The sequence below is a fragment of the Bemisia tabaci genome, chromosome 5, assembly GCF_918797505.1.
Source record: "Bemisia tabaci chromosome 5, PGI_BMITA_v3".
Taxonomy (NCBI): Eukaryota; Metazoa; Arthropoda; class Insecta; order Hemiptera; family Aleyrodidae; genus Bemisia; species Bemisia tabaci.
The window spans coordinates 8,242,873-8,267,255 of record NC_092797.1 but is presented as its reverse complement, the minus strand read 5'-3'; the positions used below and the strand labels follow the sequence as shown (position 1 = coordinate 8,267,255).

At 34.8% G+C, this 24,383-nt stretch overlaps 2 protein-coding genes and 1 long non-coding RNA gene across 3 annotated transcripts in view; 2 read left to right on the top strand and 1 right to left on the bottom strand.

Annotated features, from left to right (window-relative positions):
• The window catches only part of Nipped-A (Transcription-associated protein Nipped-A), a 61,593-nt gene extending 56,956 nt beyond the window's left edge, over window positions 1-4,637 (top strand). The window contains exons 63-65 of the mRNA XM_072300240.1: window positions 241-452; window positions 997-1,134; window positions 1,463-4,637. Coding sequence (XP_072156341.1) covers window positions 241-452; window positions 997-1,134; window positions 1,463-1,540 — 428 coding nt within the window. The 3' untranslated portion in view covers window positions 1,541-4,637. The remainder of the gene's footprint in view (window positions 1-240; window positions 453-996; window positions 1,135-1,462) is intronic.
• LOC109034865 (uncharacterized) overlaps window positions 1-10,551 on the bottom strand; it is a 14,707-nt gene extending 4,156 nt beyond the window's left edge. Inside the window, exon 1 of the long non-coding RNA XR_002009178.2 lies at window positions 9,687-10,551. This is a non-coding gene — a long non-coding RNA (uncharacterized lncRNA). The remainder of the gene's footprint in view (window positions 1-9,686) is intronic.
• On the top strand, window positions 5,245-24,383 carry LOC109034863 (hippocampus abundant transcript 1 protein). Its single transcript, XM_019048235.2, has 12 exons — window positions 5,245-5,581; window positions 6,998-7,093; window positions 8,456-8,518; window positions 9,486-9,613; window positions 10,634-10,748; window positions 11,737-11,955; window positions 12,255-12,368; window positions 14,041-14,222; window positions 14,841-14,938; window positions 15,752-15,909; window positions 16,583-16,709; window positions 17,196-24,383. The coding sequence occupies exons 1-12, from the start codon at window positions 5,501-5,503 to the stop codon at window positions 17,285-17,287; spliced, it is 1,473 nt and encodes a 490-aa protein (XP_018903780.1). The 5' UTR covers window positions 5,245-5,500; the 3' UTR covers window positions 17,288-24,383.

Here is a 24,383-nt window from a genome sequence, read left to right as displayed (position 1 = left end):
TATGCTGCCAATTCCTTTGTCATGAATTTTGAGCTACATAACCTAATGTAACTTCTTGATTTATCAAAGCCTCACTTTAAAATTTTCTTGGTAGAGGGTAACTTTTTCCCTTTTTTTTGCAAAGATACCTCAATATTTTATCAAGGTCCTCTTTCCATCAATAGTATATTATTTCTCATTTTGAATTATCAAAGAATCCATTGGATCGCAAATTTCAAACAAGTGTTATTTTTTCATCAGGAGAGCTTGACGCTAACAGACCAGTACCTTTCCGACTGACGCCAAACATCTCTGAGCTCCTAAGTGAAGTTGGTGTCTCTGGGCCATTGACTGCCTCCATGATTGCTACGGCCAGGTGTTTCTCTCAACCAAACTTCAAAGTACAAACTATTTTACGTGCTATTTTGAAAGATGAAATGCTGGTTGCTTGTTACAAAAAGGTGAATTCTCGGGTAAGTGTGTGACTCAATGTGCCATTGTGCCATCTTGTATTACAGGACTGTTTACGTCAGTTTTTTTAAAAGTAATTTTGAATTTTGACACAGCCAAGATCAACATTCATAACTAATGATTGGTCTTGCTGAAATACTCAAGGGAGTAAGAGAACAACTTTGGGGAAGTAAGATATTGAGTCAAAGCTCAGCCAGTTTTCAGAGGCTTAGTTGGGGAATTCTCTTCTTCCTTTTTGCGTTTTTAACATGTCACTCTGAATAAAGTTGGAACATCATACAATCAAGAGAAAGAAAAATCCCCCAAATTATTTTTTCCCCTAAATTTGAAACCTCTTTGTATCTTTGACCACACAACAATATCAAACTGAATTTTTCAACAGCATTTTGATTGGATGGCGGATTGGAAATAGTTAATCACATTCGGTTACCATGCCCAGTGTTGCATCGGTCCGAATCTTATTAGCCTGTTATAATGGCTCTCTCGGCTGGCAAAATTTTAATTTTAAATGAAATAAATTTTTACTAATAAATTGAATGTTTGCAGCCCACTGACGAAGAAGGGATTCCACACACAACAGGAGATGTTCCCGGTGAAATGATAATAAATCTTGTAACAAAGGCAGTTACAGCAATTAGTAACAGACTGAATGCTTTGACGACCGTCGATGGTGCTGATAGCAAAGTAAGTACCATGACTACACTCATTTGTACTGCTTTCATTGTCACTTTTATTCTTTGTCATTCCAAGATGCTACTAAAGTGGAACAAACGTAATTTTGAGAATTTTTTGGAATGCGACTTTAGATTCTCAAAATGAGACACTTAGTGAAACATATCGCTGATTTCTTTTTCCTTGGAGAGAACATTTTTCATTTTATTTGCTCTCTGTTTTTATCATACTAACAATAATTGTGTAACCATTTTCAATAAATTGGAGTTGCATATTTTTTAACCGTCTTGATTTTTAATTTCATCGAATATTTTTTAATTCATTGCTCTTTTCTTTCCAGGTAAGCACATTGGTAGCTGCTGCAAAAAGCACCGATAATTTGTGTCGCATGGATCCCGCTTGGTACCCATGGTTGTAAAAGAATCTCCGTACATTCTGTCAGAATGTTTTTTTTTGCAAGTCAATTTTTCTCTACTTCTTAGGACCTAATTTAGAAACGGATAAGTGTAAATCTAAGAAAGAATTATGATTTGCATGTCGATGGTGAAACTGCTAAAAGGAATGTCTTTCTTTGCGGTATTGTAAATTTTCCTATCATACATTATTTTTTACACAGGAAACTGCTCTACATCATCTCTGAAAAATTCCCTTTTTTTTTCTATGTGAAGAAAACACTCGGTGAAAATACCAAGCCATAGTGTATGTTCAGTCTCCTTTTAAAAAATAAAATAGGAGCACGGATTTTGAAACACCGCATTCAAGATATGCATTTTTACAAGTTTCACCGTAGATGTCTCATTGCATGATTTATCAAACTGTAATCTTAGCTATATTTTACACTACATTATTGTATTTTATGATTAAAAGCAATTTATTTTGCTTACTACAGAGTAACCCTTATGTGGCTAAGTGAGTCTCCTGTCTATTTTTTGATGGTGGGTTACCACCAAGTTAATGTTTGTGATATTGAATTGTACATATTACTTTATTAATTCCTTTTTTACTACTATGTGTTTTTTTTTTTTAAAAAAAAAAAGGAAAGGGAAAAGCGTGTACTTATTGTGAGAAATAATTCTTTTTTGTAAAATAATTTGTTTTGTAAAGTATTTATTTTTTTAATTTTTATACTCTTGAAAATAGTGAATTCTGTAATTATGTATATATCATTAGGTTCCTACTTAAGAATGTTGTTGTAATTTTTACAACAGAGCAGTATAATGTACCACTACTTTAGCATGTACACGAACTTAATCAATTTTAATTTGTTTCTTGATGCAAAATTTTCCCAGAAACAGTCAGTATTGTAAAAAGTTATTTTATTAATTGAAGGAATTACTCTTCTGCAAGAATAGTACAGTCAACTCATTTAAAATACTCGTACTTTCATTTAATAATTTATAAAACAGTGTTTCATCAATCGCTCAGCATAAAAAATAATCTTTAAAAATCCTTGATTGCACCACTTGAGGTAACGCACTAAGGTGGCTAGATAACACTAGGCTGAATTTTTTTGGTTTTTTTTTTTTATCTTACTCTACTTTTCTTTTCAATTTATCTATCCTCATTTTCTTTGATCCTGTCTATTATGAAGAGTCTTCTTATGAAAATATTAGGGCTACATAAGAGTAAACTTGGCTTTGTTATCATAGAAAAAACGAATGTCTAGTAAATAATTTTTCAGCACAAAGAAGAATTAATTTTCAACATTCCTGAAGTGTTTGTGAATCAAAGTCTAAATTTTGAGTTTTGCTTGAGTTGCCCGAGTATTTTTTGCTGGTTTTACATTAGATGATACTTCATAATCAATCGTAATAGAACATTTCACTTAATCAAAGTCACTGAGCGTACCTGATTGATCCTTAATTTACAAATTTTGTTAGTATTGTGAGGCCAGATGGGTGACTGGTTTTTAATTTTGACTTAAAAGTTTGATTTTTTCAGTTGTCAATACTATCATTTAAGAACAGCTAGTTTTTATAATCAACTTAAATTATCAATTTGTACCCCACAAAAATAATCCTTGTGATGAGCAATTGTCTAGGTACGCAGTTTGACTTAATTCACATTAGAACTTTACGTTTATGACGATTAAAATAGCTATAAAATAAGTCTATATAGCCTAACTGCACTTTTGGCAAGCACAAGTTAGAGACGATGATGCTTTCCTTGGTGTGAAGTAGATAGCTGAATCATCTTCCTGTAAAGTAAATTTCTGTCAATGGCGATGCGGAAGCAATCAAACAATTTACCGGCTGTCTACTTTTCACCAATAATTATATGAATTGTTTCTTTTCATGCCATTGTTAGATCATTGGCATTGCTGCCAGGTGAAATCGTAGATGTTAATAGATGATAGTTTGAAACAATGTTGGTTACACTCAAAGCCTTCTCTGAATAATAGTTGCTACTCCTTAGCACCCCTTTGTAGAAAAGTGGATTACATCCATTTATTTTTAACAAAACGCTGTTAATCCCAACTTTTAAATTTTAAATCCTTCCTCCTTTGCTTGACTGACTCTTGCCAACCCCAACAAAATGATGCAGTATTGGTAAACAATATTTTATGATACTAATTTTACTGAATATACATAACATTAAATCTCAATATAGCTAACTTAAATTTCTGGATTGCAACATTTTAATAGAAATTTTTTGTTTAATTTATGGTACTTATATCCTAAATTTATTTTTCTTGTAAAAGCAAAGTGAAGGAGTTTTCTGCAACTGACTTTTTTCCATCTGCTACAATTACCTTATTAGACTGCAATAAGAAGGTGTTCTCATATCCTAAAAGCTTTTAAGTAAAAATCATGACGATTGAAATAGGTTCATTCGGCAAAAGAGAGATTTTGTGGCTGTGTAATGCACATGATGAAAAGTTGTCTGGTAAGCTTTTTACTCTTATTCGGATGATCAAAATTTCTGTGGCTATTATTCTCAAATTTTACAAGACGGCCAGTTTTGATTAAACCCACTTTATGAAAGCTTAACACATTGATCATTTTATCATTATTAAATATTTTTTCCAAATAAATCTTCAGTTAATAAAAAAAACCTCCTATGTATCAGAGTCTTCAAAAAACTATTGAATGTTAATAAATTGGTCGTACTCAATTTTTGAATTTTGAACTGACATATATTTGCAACTGATCACTAACAAATTTCTGTTTTCGAAAACTCTGCAAAATGGGTGATGAAGTAACTTTTTATTTATTCTTTTGAAGGAAAAAAAGTCATTATCTACATTTTTACTAGTTCACCTTTCTGGTTGTCATTGACAAAAAATCCAGCAAAAAAAGAGCCTAGCAAGGGTTATGAGTGCTTTGCAACAAAGCTAAGATTAAACAATCCTTTTATTCCCTTTTATTGTATGAACTTATCGAGACAACATTTGAATCTGTATTAATCTTAAAAATTGGATCAAAGATTTCATTCAAATGTTCTTGCAAATAGAATTTTGTTTTTTTCATGTTATTTTTTTGACAATCTCAATAAAGCTCCTCATTCAGAAGTGATCAATGTTTTGTTTTGTTTCATTATCGATAAATTTGTAAGTTTGAATAGGTACCTGTGTAATATACCTCCACAATGGAGGAAAACACATCAAACAGATGAGCTGTCATGTTCATGGAAATCTTTTTATACTTCAGTGCTACATAAAACAAATATTTTAGAAGTTATCCACTTGAAGATTTTGTCAACCATATCGAAGTCTTAAAGTTATTTTTTATTTGAATCTTCTCGCATTCTTCCTCTTCTTTCCTTGGAATAATAGTTGGGTCTTCTGTATGTTGCCATTTTAAAATGAAACGAATAAGAAAAAAACTCTTAAATTGGTCCAAGTAGAGGGGTTGGTACCTGATGAAAAACCTCGTAAAATTCGTTTGGTTCAAAATTTTGGAAAATGATTAAATGTAACTCAATAACCTATAAACCTGTAACATTCCAAGAAATAGTTCGCCTTAAAGTGTTAAATTAACAATTCACGGAAAAATACAAGTGTGTTTAGGTAAGTTACCAGAAATATACACTATGTATTGGATGATACCAGCTAGGGACGAGTTCTACCTGCCTTAAGTTAGATAGCGCTGCTGTCGCCCAATGATTCTGCCGAACTTTTCATGCGTGTCGAGGACAGTGCACTCTCCTATTACTGAGTATTATCCATGGTGAATCTCGTAGTCGCTTTGATAATATAATTTTCTGATAACAGTCCGTGTCACTTTTACAGCTCTCCTCTGGTTTATTGTTCAATAATTATGAGTTTATCAAAACTTGTTGCAGTTTTTAAAGACCATTCTACACTGGATAGTTCTTGATAACACATAGAAAAATGATATTCTCTGCGTGTGTGAGTTCCTAACCTCTGCAATCCAAAATGCCACCCAAGACTTCAAAAAAAGTGGCTGGCATGATAATCCGGAATCGGAAAACGATTCTAAACGATGGGGTGATAACGGTAAGCAAAGTACTTCATTCACACTTGAAGCATCTCAATTACTTAGCTGACAATTCTTACACTTTGAGCCCAGTAACTCACTAGTCCTCAGAGTGCCAGGACGGACTCTATAGATGATTAGCTACGTATTCTTGACATCTTGGCCTGAATCCGCATTTCTCATCAGTCTCCATATTTCTTGAGTAGAAAGGGAGTCTCATCGTACTCGTCCAAACGAAACAGGCCAATGAGTGTTCAATTCTAGCAGATGGAAAGTTGAACACACCTTGGCCCTCATATATGATTCAGGGTCAGTGTTGAAGATGATAACATCAGATACCATTGGTAAGCCTCAGGGCTTTAGTGACCATCACCTTGGACTCGAATATGACTCTCTCTTTCCTGTTCTTACTCATTCAAACATTTTATTCATCTGAATGAAAGATGAGGATTCGCGTCAATTCCAATTCTTTCTAGTCTTATTATCACTCTCTTAAGGAATTTCATATCAGCCAACTCACTGGTATTTCATCGAAATCTTGGATGGATTTGCCGAGAAACATCAAAAATGCCTTATGTGGATTGGGCACTACACTTGTCGATAATGTAATAAATAGACTGAAAGCTTGAGTTTCCTTTGTCGGAATTGTGATGATAACATTAAACCGTTGCCTACAAGAATGGAGAGGCCGTAACTACGATTCCGTGACGTCACACTAGTAGATGAAACTCGGCCGCGGTTTAACACGCGTTCTTATGGGAGAACGCTTGCCGCGCGATGATTTCTCGCCGATATCTCTTTCAGGGTTGATCTGACGCAAAATTTCATAAGAACCGTTTAGAAAGAGGATGAAATTTCACTTTAGAAAACTAACTAGTTCATTTGTGACATTGTCTAAATATCGAGGAAATGAATGCGTAATACCGAAAATCGTTACTCCACTCAGATTCAAACGGGCCGCTCGCGCAACTTCGGCTGATCGAGAGCCACTCTGATTGGTCCACGCAGCGACTGCCTCACTCATCGATGCACTGATGACCCGGAGATGCTTGTTGTTTTCGGTAAATATCTACTAGCTTGACGTCACAGAACTGACTAGTTACGGCCTCTCCATTCTCGTAGGCAACGATTAAACAAGTGTGAAAGGAAATCGAAATGGTAGACCGAAGAGACAGTGGAAAGAGCTTTTTTCTCTTGTTTTCAAGCATATTTTTCACCTGTCTCAAGCAGGAAATACTGAGGTGGTATCCTGTCAAGCAGACTGAAGAGCTGAAATTTGACAACGATACCACAAGTACTCATTTCAACAGAAATAAACATTTTTTGGACTGCTTTCATCAAATCAACTCAGGCTCTCATTCCTGTACTATAAATGTCCATCTGGCAGATCATTAATTATGTCTTCTCACTAATTTTTTTATAATTGCTGTTTTCAGACCTCAGGTATTGGATCACCAAGTGTATTTCATGCCCTCGTCGTAATATTTTTGGAATTTTTTGCATGGGGGCTTCTGACGATGCCTCTCATTTCTGTGAGTCTATAGTTAACATTTATTTTTTTCTTATTTTGCCTTATTTCTTAGCGCAATATCTTTATTGAAAATCGATGTCTTGAAAATTGCTGAAATTTGGAAAGGGAGAGGTAATCGATAGCATTCAGCAGCAAGGAACTAAGTTTATAACAGTGTTTTCCAAATCCTTCACCTTTTCTTTTTATGGAAAATGCCCTTGCAATTTTCCTTCAAAAAATTTTTAATCTCAAGTCAACAAATCCTGTAAGTTTCCATTGCTGTATATGTGCATGATCTTCATGATGAAGAAGATGTTGCCCAAATTAAAAACGCCACAATTAACTCAGTTTCTTTCTGCTAAATATTGTCCAAATGCCACGACTCAAAAAATGTTTACAGACCCAACCCATCAGTAGCAAAGTTCATTGCGTAATACAACAATAATTGAAGCGTGACCCTGTTTTATATGTCTTATAGAGGTTATTATTGATTTTTTATAGCAGCAAGCTTTTACCAGCTTGTAGCAACTATTGTACCTTCTATATCAACAGAAATACCCACCTATTCTCGTAGAATTATCCAAATTCAGTAGTCTACTGATGGATATTGTTTATTCGAAAAATAATCTTTATCCCATCTATGTTTGAATTTTTGATAATCTTTTTAATTGGTTCCATGACAGATGTTAAAGTATTCAACACATTTTTCATCAGTGCGACTTGCTCCTTGGCATTTGGCGGGAGAACCAATGAGGCTTAATTGTGTTGGAGTTTTAATTTGTAACATATTAGTAGTAGCACTTAATTGGATTTGTTAGATGGATATGTAGCCAAAGTGCTAAAAAAATTTGCAAGTGTTTACTTACATAAAATGGTTTTATTGATAAAGTTTTTGGTCAATGCTTTTCGGCATAATTCAGGACCAGGTCCAGTCAGGACCTTTTTATTGAGAAAACAAACTTTAAATACATTTTTCCAATAAACAATCAATAATAATTACCTATGCTGAAAATCTGTGACCAAAAACTTCATTATTAAGAGCATTTTATGTGAGTAAATACTTGCGCATTTTTTTAGCACTTTGGCTACATACCCACCTAACGAATATATTGGAGTGTTGCAGAGTTTCATCAGATCATTTTTACTTGAGAATAGTTGCAATAATTATCTTTCTGAAATCTGTCAAATCTGTCAGAAGTAGTCGATTGATGTACTTCTAATATATCAGTGTTTTCAGTCCTCACTGAAAAAATTAAATTATCTGAATTTTTCTAGCAGTATCCAGTAGTGAGGTTGGTATTCTGCCTGATTCTGCCTCTTATTTATTTTTATTGTTTTCTTATTGTTGTTAACTATTGTTTATTTTATACAAATATTTTTTCAGGTTTTGAATGAGACTTTCCCAGATCATACGTTTTTAATGAATGGATTGATAATGGGTGTTAAGGTGAGTTGTCACATGTAACTGTCAAAGCTTTTTCTTTTCCTTTCCTTCCATCAAAATAGTATGAAGAGTAGAAATAAAAAGAATCTAAAGCCAGTAAATTCCATGGGTTGCCGGATCAAGTTTGCCGTCAAATAATAAAGCTTATAATTTCTGTATCGGAATTTGTGAATTCATTTTCCGTGTGTGTGGAGCTACCCGTTGGGAAGCGATCAATTGATCGATACATGACCAAAATTAATTTAATTTTTGCCTTCCTCCATAAATCAAAATGTCAGTGTGAACTATACACTCTGTTGTGCCTCTATACAAAAAATTAAAGTGCAAAACCCTAAACAGAAGGAAAAAATATATTCAAGAGAATAATTGATGCTCAGTATGATTTACAAGGGATTGATCAGTCTCTTGTGCCCACTTTTTCTATCCACACTCGAGCCAAATTTCAAGACATGACAACTTTATTTATTCCAAGGTATCATAGCAGAGATAGCAGTTTACACTGATGTTTGCATTGTTAGGGAATGATCAATTTATCCTCTATTCAGCTGTTCGTCCAACGCCAACAAAATGGTAGTTCCACCAAAATTTTAATTTGATACAAGCTGCAAAGAAGCAATTTTCTTTGTATATCTTAAGTGTTGTAGAAAAAGATTACACTTAGAGGGAGGGTAGACTTTTTTATTGGAGAGAACAAGTTCATTCAACAGAATCATGTAAAAATTAAATTATCATATTCATTCCATAAATGCTTGATGTATCGTTTCAGCTCAGTACATATCGAAGGCATAAATATCAGAATTGATATCCTCATGGAAAAGAATAGAATTTTCAGCTCTTCAAATAGCTGTTACTTCAATTACTGAATTGTTCAATAAAAATGGTATAAAAAAATAAATGCCAAAACTTATTCTGATTGACCAAAATGTTTTATTTTTTTAAGTTTACTTACGTCCATATCTTACTTTTTCAGGGCTTTTTATCATTTTTAAGTGCCCCTTTAATTGGAACTCTATCTGATGTTTGGGGCCGTAAATTTTTCTTGCTCATCACAGTCTTTTTCACTTGCGCACCTATACCTTTGATGACGATCAATACATGGTGAGTAATTACAAATTTCAACTCATTGTTTTCTTGTAATAATGAGAATTAATATATTTTCTCATAGACTTACGTTTGAGAGATTCCACTGAAATCCAAATTCTTCCACAGGCCATCGTCAGGAGGTAAAATTGTGTTTCCACTAAGCAGGACAGATAGAACTGCAATGAGACAATACTTTAGCAAATTTTATGAAAATATAACCAACAAATATGCAGTAATTACTCCTGAATAAGAATGTTACGTACTTTATTGATGCACGGTCTTATCTCATCAGAATATTTTGATAGGACAATTAAAAGTAGAACGCAATTACCTGCAAAATGTCATTTAGAGAAATGCCAAATGAGGAAGGACCGGCTGGGACTTGTCAAAATGAATGTTGTTTCCGAAAAAACGTCATTTCGTAAAACGTGATGAATTACAACCGTAGGATCATGGCTCTCCTGCTCAATATCAAACGAATTAACGGTATCAAAATCAAAATAAAAAACTGCTTATACTTTCGCATAATATCTGGTTCCTCCTTGTCAGAACTTTCTGCCGTTTGCTCTCTCTCCATTGCAAACGCGAAGAGTGCATTAGAGTTGCAATAGCACTACTTTGCTGCTCTGGTCACTTTCTGGTGCTTTTCTGTACAAATCTATCAAGAAAAGCTTATAGCAACTGGCAAAGATTCATGCGCAAAGGTAGAGTCAGCAGTTCTTGGAACTCTTGACCTATGCCAGTCTTCGAAGCCTCCGTGCAAGGATTGACTCCAGCAGCGCAGCAATACCATTACGGCTCTATATGCACTCTGTTGGCTGAAGTTGTTTACAGTCACCATCATTCTAAAACTCTCATTGGCTGTTGAGAAGTACCTGTTTTGGAATGCAAAGGCTTTTTTGACACAAGACTTAGCAGTCATTTTCAACTTATTTTTCCTGTAAATGTGGGCAATCAGTTTGCACTGCTCAATTTGTTTAATGAACTCTTAATCTTTGTTTGTTATAATTTTTCTCTTTTTTTTGTTCGCAACAGGTGGTTTTTCACCATGATAAGCATTTCTGGCATTTTTGCTGTCACTTTTTCAGTAGTTTTTGCATATGTAGCAGATGTAACGGAAGAACATGAAAGAAGTCCTGCATATGGGCTTGTAAGTATTTTACTTTTTCCCTCTTGCATGAAAACGACAATAGAGATTTTGCAGGTGTCTTAAATTTTGTGAATTTCATCTTTAAAACGATACTGCTAGGAAAACTGAGCAAGAGGATATCCTTGGTTTCTAAATTGAACAATTATTAGAGAAAATATGACAAAATAACCTAATCTGCTAAAATACATGTGTTCAAATGGAAAATGCTGCCATATGACGTCATAAGGCGGCACATTTTTTCTTTTTTAAATCTATTTTTCTCCCATTTCCCATGTCAGAAAAAAGTTTGAAAAATACTGCAATCTCAGCTCATTGAGCACTCTCAGATGAAGCAATAAAATTTGTGTGTGCAAATTCTCCATTATCAATATTGAATGTTCAGTATGAGACATTTATTTTTTTCCCTTCTCTTTCTATTACACTTGAAACCCATGATATCAAAGCAGCACAGATATTTAAGGCAAAGCAATTGGGCAAGAGAGAAAATGAAATTTCAATAAAAAATTATCTGTATGGTATCATGAACATATAAATTTGTCAATTTTTACATCAGTTAGTATAGAGATATTTCCCTTCAATTTTGGAGCTTTCAGAGCCAAACTTGCACCTGAAATTTCCATATTTTCTTCTTCAATGTAGTGGTACCAATAACTCAAATATGAATTTTTGGATGATTCTTTTTCACTAATCTGTTTAAAAATACATGGAAAAAGGAAAAACAAGGAACAAAAATTTAGTTAGGTTAATCGGTCAGAAGATGGGGATGCATTGGGAAAGAAGACATAAAAATGAAGTAATTCCTAATCTTTCAAAAAAATGTATATTTGCTCAAAAATATGCTAAAACTAGTTTGGTATTTAATGATCCCTAAAGAAACTGTGCGGCTATAAATTAAAAGACCGTCCATTTTCTTTTACCACTTCAGTACAATCACTTATTTCTCAAAATCCTTTTTGTTTTTTTGTTCTTTTTTTTTGTCAACATCTAGGTTTCAGCAACATTTGCTGCCAGTATGGCTGTTAGTCCAGCACTCGGAGCATATCTAATGGATATTTACGGTGAAGGTGTTGTTGTTGTTTTAGCCACCGCTATAGCTTTGTTAGATGTCCTCTTTATTCTAGTCGCAGTTCCTGAAAGTCTACCTGAAAAAGTCAGACCTTCCTCATGGGGAGCTCCAATAGCTTGGGAGCAAGCTGATCCTTTCGCTGTAAGTTCAATTGCATGCACATTTTCTGAGCTTTAAAATTGTGCAAAAACATTATCCTTACACCATGTCCCAATTTACTCTTTTTAAAAAGATGGAAGAACGAATGAGAAAAATCTATCGACAAAAATCAGAAATTTTAATTTTTAATGGAAATTAGCTTAAAAAGTTGCAAAGTTTTTAATTTGGGGTAAGAAAACTTGCGTAATCACCATGCATGTAAAGTCTGTATGCCCAAAATTTTTTTAATTTTTTTTTTCTCTATGAGTTTTAAATAATGGAGTTGTTTCTGTATTTTTCAGGCACTGCGTAAAGTGGGCAAGGATCATACAATTTTAATGTTATGCGTCACTGTGTTTCTCTCATATTTACCTGAGGCAGGCCAGTACTCCTGCTTATTTGTTTATTTAAAATTAGTAAGTATTTCTTACAACTCCAGTATTTATTCAGTGTGAAACTACAGGAACATGTACCTTGTTTATTGTTTCAAAATCTCTGCTTTGTTTTTTCTTAATGAGAAGGAGTTCAATCAAAGCTGTTGGTTGAAATTTTCACAGAATACTCTTTACGCAGATGAGAAAAATAAAGTAAGATCTCAAGAAATTAAACCAAGTACTTCTCCATCTAAAAAATGCAGTAAGACGGGAAGTCGATAACAGCACAAACTAAGATATGTGTTCCTGTAGTTTCACTGGCGTCATCCAAGGCACACTCTACTACAGGTATAGACAAATGGGGTGCCAAAGTGGCAGCGCTAAGAATATAGGCCATCGAGTGACGTCGCAAGTCGTACCGTCTTCGCCGCGCAGTTCAAAATAAAGTTCTGGCAGATGTGGTAGCTCCGATAAGCTATCAGATGAATTTAAAAAATTGATAAAACTCCAAATAACGAAAAACTTAACGAAGAACACGTAAAAATAACACAAAATTGACGAGACCCACTTTCAGAACAGAAAGTAAACAAGTTTTCAATATGGCGACGCAGTCGTACTGTTAGACGCTGTCATATCGAAGGGTTTTGACAATTTTTCTAAAAATCCATTTGTCCATACCTATAGTTGAGTGTACCTTGGGCGTCATCCTTATTCTTCCTGTTTACTCTAGAAAATATGTCTCTTTCAACAAAATCTAGAATTTTGAAATGTTCTAAGTCTTAGCAAGTTTCACGCAATCATCCATGTAGACTGTGAAGGACTTCACCATGAGGTAAACTCTTTGAATGTTCCAGTTTGCATCCTCTCTTGGAGAAAATGGGGTTTGTGTTTAAATGTTTTTTTATCTCTAAATAATGTAGAATGTTTGAAAGCGTTGCAAGCAATTAGAAGGAACGGACACATGGGATGCTAAGAGCAACGGAGATAGATTTCTGGAGGAGGTCTGTAGAAATTTCTAGGAGAGATCGGGTCCGCAATGAAAGAGTGCGTCAGATCACAGGAGTCAAAAATGACTTTTCGACATCATGACCAGACAGCTTGTCTGGTATGGTCATGTCAATAGAATGATGGACAAAAGGCTGCCGAAGAAGATGCTTGATTGGGTTTCTCCTGGGAGGAGACGAAGGGGACGCCCAGTGAAAGGGTAGCGACAGGGGATTTAAGAAGAAATGAGGGTTTGCCAACTCCCTGAAGGGGTTTTGGAGGATAGGGGACTTTGGTGGCTAGGAGTCGCAGAGTGCTAGAGAGCGCTATGAAAGCGGATTTATACATACATACATGTAAAGTGTGCAAGATTATTAGAAAAACCATTAGATTACCACTACCAGAGCCTTTTGAACTCTTCTCTGCCTTCTGTGCTGTGCTTGATCATGTTATGAAAGGTCGTGAAAGTTAAAGAGATAAATAAAATATTGCAGTAAAAATTGCACTAATAAATTCAAGAAGTTAACGATTGCGTAAAAATTGCCTATAACAATTCTGTATGTAAGTATGAGATTGATATCCATAGTAGGCCTTAATTTTATTTGCTCATCGCCTGACTTTTTTTTTACACAAAATGGTTTCAAAATTCATCAGGAAACATCCAGATCTGTTCATAATTTATTTTTCCCTGAGAATATGTGTAACTTTAATGGATTTTGAATTTTTTCAGGTGATGGGATTCAGTGTAGTAATGGTTGCTGTATTCATAGCTGTTATTGGAAGTATATCAGTTTGTTCACAAGTAGTTCTAGGTTTTTTAATGAAGTCTCTTGGATCCAAACATACAATTATGTTGGGACTTTTGTTTGAAACGCTTCAACTCATGTGGTATGGCTTCGGCTCACAGACTTGGTAAGCCATTTTGGAACCCTCCTCTCTTGATTTAATCGAACAGCAAAGGGTCTTTTGGGGGAGGTTGATGTTTATCAAGTTCGTTAAATCTTGTTATAGTCATTAAGGTACTGGTGTAAAGTGGCAAAATCTACGAAACCAAGGTGCAAAGTACCCAGTTGCTCTCGGGTTCGCTGCAAGTGGAATACTGCAGACCCTCCAAAATTTGTTCAATTACACTGTGAAGATAAGGTAGGACAAGGAAAAAATACTAAAAATGTGCCTCAGATACTGTAACAGGATGGTAAAAGAATCACACTATTCTGCAGGGAAATGAAAGCCAAAAAATTTCAAAAATCACTATTAGTCGCAAAATCAACTCTAATGAACAGTATTTGAATCTGACAGGCCATCAAAACATCATTTAAACACTGGCATGATACATATCTACCGTCGCTGACAACATTCATGTTTTATCCTGAAGTATGAAACAGCTCGAAAAAAATTGATTCTCGCTTCATAAGTAAGAGGCTTACCTTGGATAGTTCTTCAGTCAAGGGATTTGGTTTTCGGTTTGGATGGAACAACAGATTTAAGACCAGTCATTTTTACTAATATAACTATTTTCTGTGGTTTCAGGATGATGTGGGCTGCCGGTCTGTTGGCTTCTTTGTCTAGTATCACCTATCCTGCCATTAGTGCATTTATATCAATGCATTCTGATGCCGATAAGCAAGGTAATTTATCCCTCATTGATCTATTTTATTTGTATCTTGGAAATTTGCTGGGTCGGTGTTGTCTGCTGCATCATACAACATATTTTCCGCACATATTAATTTCTTACTAAAAGCTTCGTAAATAAGGATTTGATTATGATCTTGTTACATGAGATAATGAGTAAAAGTCTATGACTAGTCAAAAAGGTATTGATATTTGTTTGCATTGAACAGGAAGTTTACAGAGAATTGAGGACTTCTTCGGTAAAAGAGCACACATGAGCCTTCCAACGTTGCTGAGATTAAACAACGTAGTTCTTGAACCTGTTCAAAAGCTCCATCAACAATTTTTCCTTGAATCTGCTCCGACCTTTAATCATTGTTGTGTGAAAGTAAGACGAATGTAAACAGGGTTGTTACAGTCAAGGAATCCCGGGGAATGTCAGGGAAAAATCGTCAAACCCTGTGTAAGTGAACTTCATTTACTGCAAATGCTATGAAAAATTGTACAATCTCAGCAGCTTTGCAAGCCTCAAACTTTATTTTACAGTAGTCTTTTTATCAACAGCTATTGACGGCAGATGCACTTTGAGATAAGCTCTCCCGATTCATTCACTATCTTTTTATTTTTCTTATGCCAGAAACTCTGTACATTTTTGTGCAAGGGTTATTATCCCCCTCTGTGTAATGAACTAAAGTTTGTCCTGATCTTCAAATAATCAATCAATTACAAATTCTGCCAAAACTAGGCCTCAGTGCAAATCGTCTGTAGTGCATTGTGTTTAATTACCTAATTTTGACTTTTAAAGTAAGAATTTTTCTATTTAATTACAGGACTGGTTCAAGGAATGGTAACCGGTATGCGAGGTCTTTGCAATGGTTTAGGTCCAGCAATGTTCGGCATTATATTCTATCTTTTCCATGTTGATCTGAATGAGAGAAGCCGGGATGACAAAGCTCCAATTAGGCCTTATCCTGAATCTTCGCCCACCGTAAGTTCTCTCTCTGGTAGACGTTTTTTATGTTGTTCAAATAAGCAACAGGGGTGTTGCACAATATTTTCTTTTACTTCATTTTCTGAGAGAACGTAATAATGAGGAACATATATTAATCTTTTAGCCGAGGAAACTACTTGCAAAGTCGCCAAAATCTTAACCATGTTCCAAATAAAAATATCAGGCTAAATAGATTTTATGACGTCAAATGAAGAGTTTACTGCTGTGTAATCCTTTCACCTGCATTCTTTTATTTACTTCCGGGTTGCGATCGGAAGTGAAGATTTTGTATCTTGACCCTGCTCACGATGTCATCACTGATTGAAGTGAACATTCTACCTCTTTTAAATGAAAGCCTTTTTCAGGCTGCATCCTGCCGAAATTGACCCTAAAAACACAAATCCTGGCAGTTTCTGAATCATGTAACAGCCCCATTGTACAAAAAACAAAATAAATTGGAAAAGGAAACCTCATTAAATACTTAGTTCAAATCTCGGTTTAAAAAAAGAAAACCAATTTAATGATAAGTAGCCCAGCTTGATTGGGTGAGAGTTATCTGATTTTTTTTTTTGCAGAAGGAAAATGAAACTAACCCCTCCTCTCATTATGCATGAACTTCTTGTTTATCTGGTCCCATTGATATCTTATCGGTTACTTCTTATATTTTCAGCTGATTCCAGGACCACCTTTCGTTTTTGGTGCCCTTTTAGTCATCTGTGCTCTCCTAGTCGCAGCATTTATACCTGAGGGACCTCATATGGTTCTCAGCTTTAAAAATAGTATTAGGAAACCTTCAAGTGAGTATTCATCATTGTTTTTTCTCTTTTTCTCATTTTCTAAAAACTGTAAAAAACTACAAAAACTGATAAAAATACAGCAATTAAAATCAAAATCCTTAAGGCCAAGTATAATACTGAGCCATTGAAAATTTGTACAGAATTTTATGTTTATCCCCTGCCAGATTTTTAATTGTTTAATTTTTAACTTGGTTTTGCTAACTAAGTCAGAGGAAAATGTGAAAAGACTCGTAAACTCTGCATATGAACTGTATTTTGCTCAATACAATGCATTTTAAAAAAAAAGCTTTTTTTTTATACATACGTGCATATCTTAAATTGGCCATTCCTTAATTTTCATAGGATCAAAAGAGTATAATTTGCCCGAAAGAAATGTTCTTATTCAAAGCTCCATTTATCAGTCCTTACTTAAAATTTACTTCCATACAGTGCTCGTCCTGTGGCCATATTTACAATGCAATCTTATTTGTTGGTTTCTCTTTTCAGGCATGGAAATTCATTATGAGTTTGATAAAAACAAAAAATACGATGGTTGCAGTCCACTCGTTCCACTTCTGGACAGTTCAGTACCCCTTTGAAATCAGTTCTCGTAAGCTCTCATTAATTTTCATTGACAGCTGTAATGATCTCAGGTCATTACACTTTCTCTTCAATTGTAATTTCTCTCAGCACTCAATTTTAGTTTTAACGAAGCATACTAGAGAGTAGTCCAGGAATGCCTTAAAGGAGAGCTGTTCCTCGTTCATTTTGACCATGAACACAATGCAATCAATGGTAATGTAAAATATTTTCACAAATAGGTGTACCTTATCCTAGGTTGGTAGAGGATTGCCCTGTGTTCCTTCGTCAGAATCACAGCTCAGAGCTGCCTTTGATCTCAATCTTTCCCTTTACCATGTCATCAGATGACTCTTATTTGATGTAATTTTTTTTTTCTCTTATTTTTTCCAAGCTACGGTTTCATAATGTCAAACAAAGAATTCCTCAGAATTTTACTCAGATCAAATGATATTTTAAGGTGGCTCAATCACATTTAAGTTAAAGCATTTTTGATTTTTAAGCCCAGAAGCAGAAGTAAAATTGATTTCATCAGAGTAAGAATGGCCTTCATTAGTGGAAGTATGCAGGGAGAGGATCTTAAAATATTATATTCACACGGTATCCCTGAAGAAAGTGGATATGATTTGTTCCCAAAGGCAAATATTTAACTACGTTCAATTAGTAACAAAATAATTTAGAAATTAAAAACCTCTGGTTTTTAAAGTTCACAAAGGAATCATGGTACAACTACAGAACAACTTATTTGCAATGAGTGAATGTCTCAATAACATTGGCTTCAGTTATCCAATTTTAACCAAATTGAAAATACCAGTATTTTGAGGCTGATTCTAGATAAGCGTTTCTGAGCTGTGCTTTGAAAAATTTCTCAACTCTTCAAGCATTAACATGCAGACTTTTTTTTTTTTAAATTCGACTCACTGTAATCCTACAAACTCTCAGCCTACCTCATGACAGGTAAATCACAATCCATGACTTTCAATTTTATTCGTTAATTTATAAATATCAGGCAGTTTCAGTTCAAAACAAATGATAAGTTTAATTACATAAGTATCTCTGCATTTTGCAATGATTTTTAGTGAAAACTCAATACTGTCTCAATAAATGACTTTGAAAAGCTCATTGGCGCATGCAAATCAGTTGGTGAGCTGAAGGAAAATTTGCGGTTCAACTATCTCCTGGAAAGATGTGGGACAGTAGGATTTCCATCTGTCTTATTAAGTGGATGAATCACGTAAAACTAATCCCTCGCTTAGGGCACATCTTCATCGCTATTGCACTTGAGTTAGATAGTAAGCCCTGGCAAACAGCTTCCTAGAATGCTGTTAGTCAGAATCTTGTAGCCTTAGTTTCTGAGTTTATTGGCCGGAAACTAGATTACTTCTAATCTTTGTTGCTTTCTTTTCTCCATTCAGGAGGATTGAAACAAGATATTGTAGCACAAAAGATTTTGGTCATGTAACTAGATCAGGAAAAATTAGGTATTGAAGCACCGAGAGGAAGAAGACAATTGAACACTAAAGAGTGTCCCGTAGTGTCCACCCCTAGTGTCCACCTCCGATTTTGATGAAATTTTGGGAGGTAGTAGTCACTAAGGAACTAAAACGCATAATACAACCATTCCCACTATTGGTTCTTAGCAGCGAGTAGAGTCATAGCAAATTTTCAGCGCGTAAAAGGTTCAAGCTTAAAAGCTATGCATATGCTGCCAGCAATATCGCCAATTGATGCCTAAGTGACTGCGCTGCTCGCCAGCGGGTTGACCTCGCATTGGTGGGTCAAAAATAGGAATCATAACTAACAAATTCTGTTCCCAAATACAATCAATCGTTCCTCAAACTCTGGCTGCTCTTTCTGCAGCTGCCTCTGCTGTTGCCGGAGCCGTTGTTGAAGCTCGTGCCATTTTGATCTTGTTGAGCGATCCTTTCGTCCGATAACGATTCCCTTGCTAGAGGTTTGCGCTTTTTGAAAATTCACTGTAGCTTTCATAAGTTCTTATAGTGGGAACGATTTCACCAAATTTTTCAGTTCCCTAAGGACTACTCTTCCAAAGTTTCAACAAAATCAGCGGTGGACATAAGGGGCCTCCTCTTCGTAAGATGTCTGGGAAAAATGTAAAGCAACATTACTTTACAACAATGCCAGAACGATTCCATTTGGCATTTTTATTTCCCTCCTTCATTCCTTGTCCAAGTTTTATTGGAAAAGTCGTGTTTCGTTTGTTTTCTTGTTTTATCTTGTTTTTTTTCTTATCAGTTTAAGAAATCTGCATGTATAAGTGTTATCTTTTGTAACACGCAGGTATTAATGATAGGTGAATCCCACCCTATGAAGTATCACATCCGTCCAATGAAAGCTCCTAGATGAAAAGTCCTAGTAACCGTCATTCAATGAGGCTCAAGATGAGCTTTTGATTTTGAAAACTATCCAGAAACTGTTAGATGTATAACGCAGTGGCAGAAATTATTGATATCTAACAAGTAATGAATGATTTATTACAGTGTTAAGTATGAAATCATTTGATAAATTGGTTTTTTCCAATGAAACTTACTAGCACTGTTATAAGTGTTTACATCCATGCCTTTCATTGTTCCTGTACTTTCTTGACTCCTGTATGTTGCATGTGCCCTTTTGGCACCCAAGGCTTTCCTTTCAGCTGTCTTTTTTTGGCCTAAATGTAAATTTATGAATTCTCTCCAATCAGTTTATGACCTAAAATATTTATAAAGATTATAAAAGCTAGGTACACACCAAATATATTTTAGCTCTACGAATGATTTTTGTATCTTAATGAGGACGAAAATTTCTACTTAGAAATACATTCTATGGCTCATTTTGATAACTCTTTTTTACTGTCTCTGTAACCTTGTAAAACCAGCTAGAAAAGAAATATCTGAAGCCTTTGCAATGGGGAAGATCGTAAAGAATTAAAAAAATGAGTTATTATCTCCAGTTGTCACAATCCGAGTATTTGGCTTGGAGATATGTACTGCTTTCCTTTGAGAGATTCCTTTAAGATTGTTTCATGGAACATAGTATTGAATGAGAATTTTCTGGGATTTTATGTTTGCTTTGATTTGCTGTTTGGTCACGGTTCAATCATGTAACATTTAATCGTACTCTTTGTAAATAATTCTTTCTTTTTCGTTCTATCAAAAAAAAAAAAAAAAAATTTCTAGATCTCTTGGCTTTTGTATCAAATATTGAGGCTCTTTGCGGGAAATCAATCTATTTTACTTGAGCTTGATAAATTCTCACAAAATTGACTCGATTAGGCTTTCATATTGATGCACGCAACTATTTTTTCCATGTTAAATAGATTACTCAGAAATTTTGCTTTGTAGCGCAGCATTCAGTCTATCCGATTTCACTTGTGTGTTCAGTAAATAGATTTATATGCAACCAATGGAGGCATAGTCGTATGAAAGGGCAGGAGAGCTTTGTCTCCTAGAAATCAAAAGACCTCATGTCTTCCACCGCCCTTCTTTCTGATCCGAGAGGACTTATACTTGGAGGAAAATTAACTTCCGTAATGAGTTTTTATGGAGTATGGGCATCAAATTTTACCTTTTAACGGGTTAAAAATGGGTAAGCATTTTATTAATTTCTCCTAGTTTTTTAGAGAAATCTTTCTGTGGTCCTCCCTCACCACCCTCAAGTTTACAAATGTTGGATCTTTCCTCCGTAAGAATGTCGTATGGACATGCTTGTGATCATCGGAGAAAACTGAAAAGTGGTGTTTCAAAATTCCTGAGTGACCTGTATTGGCCAGAATGACATTTTTGCTGTAGAAAGTTTTTGACACGTTGTTTATTTTTACTGCAAACTGTTAATTTCTGAGCTTCAATTTTAAATCGAAAGGATCGTAGAGTTAGACTCATCTCAGTATCTCCTGTCTCTTTTGAGCTTGTCATCGCAAGTTACACAATGAATTTTTTTTCAAGTTAGCGTAAAGAAAGATCACTTAATCTTCATTTTGTTTTCACTTCAAGTGATTTTTTTTTCAATGCCTACTCATTTGATTGACTGGGAACCAACTGAATTCTGTGAGACATTTGTCCTAGCACTACAAGCTTCTATTGTGATACATTGAAGTTTTTTAATTGATTTTGCATTTCTGCTCTGTTGACTTAGCATCTTTTCAATGATTTTCAGTAGTTAAGAAATGGCTGCCCAAAAAAAACTTTTTAGCAGCTTCACAATTCACTAGCTATGTCAACAATTACCTCCTTCCTTTTTTTTTCTAGTCTTTGAGTGTGTCTTCAAAGCTCTATGTTTTTAAGTTTCCGACAAAACTCTCTGCTCTTTATCAAAACAGTTACAAAACACTGTGAAAAGCAAAAGTGATAGACGTAAGTGATATTTTATTGTTAGTGAATAATTTTTATTATTTTGTATTTTTTGTATATTTTTGACGTGTGAGTTGCATAGTGGTTTCTGTAAAATATTTGGAATACATTTTGCAATTTGGAACTGCAATTTCTAGCCCATCCATAAAAACACTCATGTGCATAGGGAAACTAATGATACGTATATAGTTTCTAAACTGAGTCAGATATTGTATGGTTCCGAATTGCAAAATACAGTTCATTTGTCAGCAATCTTTGAAAAATTATTCGCTTGCTCTTTAGTTTTCAGTGTAAGTGAACATTCGTTTAAGTCAAAGTATTCGAATGAGCTACCTGGATTTTCCACCGCTGACTTTAAAGATTCTCATTGCGAATCTTCCAGGAAGTTTAATTCCAGTTTTTATTTTTCTAAATTCTGTACTTAAATCATGAACAGGAGTCCATGCAATTTGAATGTCTTCATTTTTATTTTGTTGTAGGTAGAGATAAAGAACGAAATTCTGATTTCATCCTGTTATTGTCTTTCAAGTCTTTGATAGTTATTTCTATCATTTATCATTTTCGTTACTCGGATGCTTTTGTACGAAAAAAAAAACAAGTCTAAAAGTCTACAGCAACCATTTGTAATCAGACATCTTTTGTGAGAGGGTGTCCTCGTCAAATTCTTTTTTATTATAGTAGGTCTAGAAGTGTGGATAAAATTACATGAATAGGTACTTAAAATGAAGAAGAGGGTAAAGTAAGATGAGCCAAGGAAATTGGGGAAGAATTTGACCTCTGCTCAATTGAATCAATGTCCAAAGTGCGAAACCTCGTATCCCGATCGTAGTGCACCAGAATTTCTGCTCTCCGTTTATTTTTTTGAAGAGAAACTAGCCAACGTTATAGTTTAAAACTCATGCAAAATATTGTGCTGACAGGAGAAGAAAAATTATGTAGGTTTTCAATAAATTATGTACTTTCGTTTTTCAAAGAAAAATTGAATATAAAAACAAGAAAAAATTGGAAAATAACAAAATAAAATAAGAAATGAAAAAATAAAATGAAAATTAATAAATGACAGGAAGTCTGCCACTTCAGAAAGGGAGGTACGTGGTTTCGCACTGCGGCTAGCGAAATGTTACATTGTTGCATTAACATGTGCGGTTAGCGTTGTTTGAAAGCCAAAAATTTTGGCCATCTAGAAATTTTAGTGAGTTCTGAAAAGAAATTCTGTGTTGAGTAAAAATGAAGACTGTGATAGACACCTGGTTGTTCCTTTCTTATTTTCATCACAAGTGCTAATATCAGGGCAGAAAATCTTTTTGTGGTTGATATGTTTCAAATGCTCTGTCGAAATTGTTTGAAGGAATGTTGAGTTCTCTTGTTTTTTCATTCAAGTATGTAATAGACTGCATCGGTCCTTTTCTTGTGAAGCGAGGTCTCCCAATGGAAGAAAAGCTTTGCATTATTTTAGGCTTCAGTTTTTTTTCACTTTAAATCATTTTTATTTGAAATGATGGATGAGATGTGTTAAGCCATTCGACATTAAAACCGTAAAAATGTGTATCTCGGTTGCGGTGTTCCAAAATATCCGCCCCTTCTACATTTTCTAAAGAGAGCTCGAACCACCATTGTGGCTTAAAATTCTTACAGAATATTCTCACGTACCAAAGAAAATATACCAAAGTACGTTGAATAATTTTCAGTGAAGACAATAAAGTGTGACTGGAAGTCTGCAAATAGAGGTACGCATTTCTGCAGTTTACCATCGTAGTTGCTTGATCATATTCAGTGCATAATCGAAGCTGTGGTTCAAGCATCATTGTAATGTGATGTCTGCGTCCTTGATTTGCCAAACTTAAGAATACCTAGGCTGAGTTGGCAAAAATGAAGCAGGGAACTCAAATGGACCACAAGCACTAGACAAGGCACGAATTTAAGGATTCTGATACATGTTCTTAAGCAGAATTTCACATAGAACACGATTCTTGCATCAAAAATTGCCGAAATCATTTCTTATCTAAGCTGTTAACGTTTTTATTCTACATTGGTTTGGAAAATTTGAATTGCCCGTTCACGAGAAACTCAATTCTCTATGTGAGTCCAATCGCGCACTATTATAGTTTCGGCAGGCTTCTCAATCCAGCACTGTTCATTTCCCACCCTGTGTTGTTCCAATGTAACTATGAACAACTTGCTATAGCTAAGCCAAAGCGTCATGACTGAGATTGCCAGATTTTCATATCGCAGAGATTGTCATGGTAATTTTTAGTGTGTGATTTGACTCACGTAGACCATTGAGTTTTCATGAGCTGGAGGTTTGAATTCATGTGTCAAGAAACATTAAATATATTGGTCAGGAGTTAATTTCAATAATTTTTGTTGCTTAAATCGTGTTCTACGTAAAATTTTTGTTCAGAAACATGTATCAGAATGCTTAACCTCGTATCTTGTCGAGTGGTTCATTATGAGTTGCCTAATAAAGAAGCCATCATCTCCCGTAAAAGTCAAGTTACCTGCCGTCTTTATGAAAGGACCGTCTATCTCTCCCTTCTTCCCTGGTCTCTACAGTGAAAATTTCATTGAAGGTAGAGGAAGAATGATGGAATGGGACTCATTTTTCCTTTACATTTTTGAATATCAACCACGAGGAGGATTTTAAAGTTGCTAGCCCTCTCTCAAAATTTGCTTGTACCTTCACTAGTGAACTAATGCAATAAGAATAGCAAAAAATTTTAAGAAATAATAATGAGATGATTTAATAAATGTATACTTCAAAAGCAGA

Excerpts from the sequence above, each read along its gene's own strand:
- LOC109034863 (XM_019048235.2), top strand. The coding sequence starts at position 5,501 with ATGCCACCCAAGACTTCAAAAAAAGTGGCTGGCATGATAATCCGGAAT. Across the intron at positions 7,094-8,455 it reads TGACGATGCCTCTCATTTCT|GTTTTGAATGAGACTTTCCC; the intron begins GTGAGTCTATAG and ends ATATTTTTTCAG. Across the intron at positions 8,519-9,485 it reads GATTGATAATGGGTGTTAAG|GGCTTTTTATCATTTTTAAG; the intron begins GTGAGTTGTCAC and ends TTACTTTTTCAG.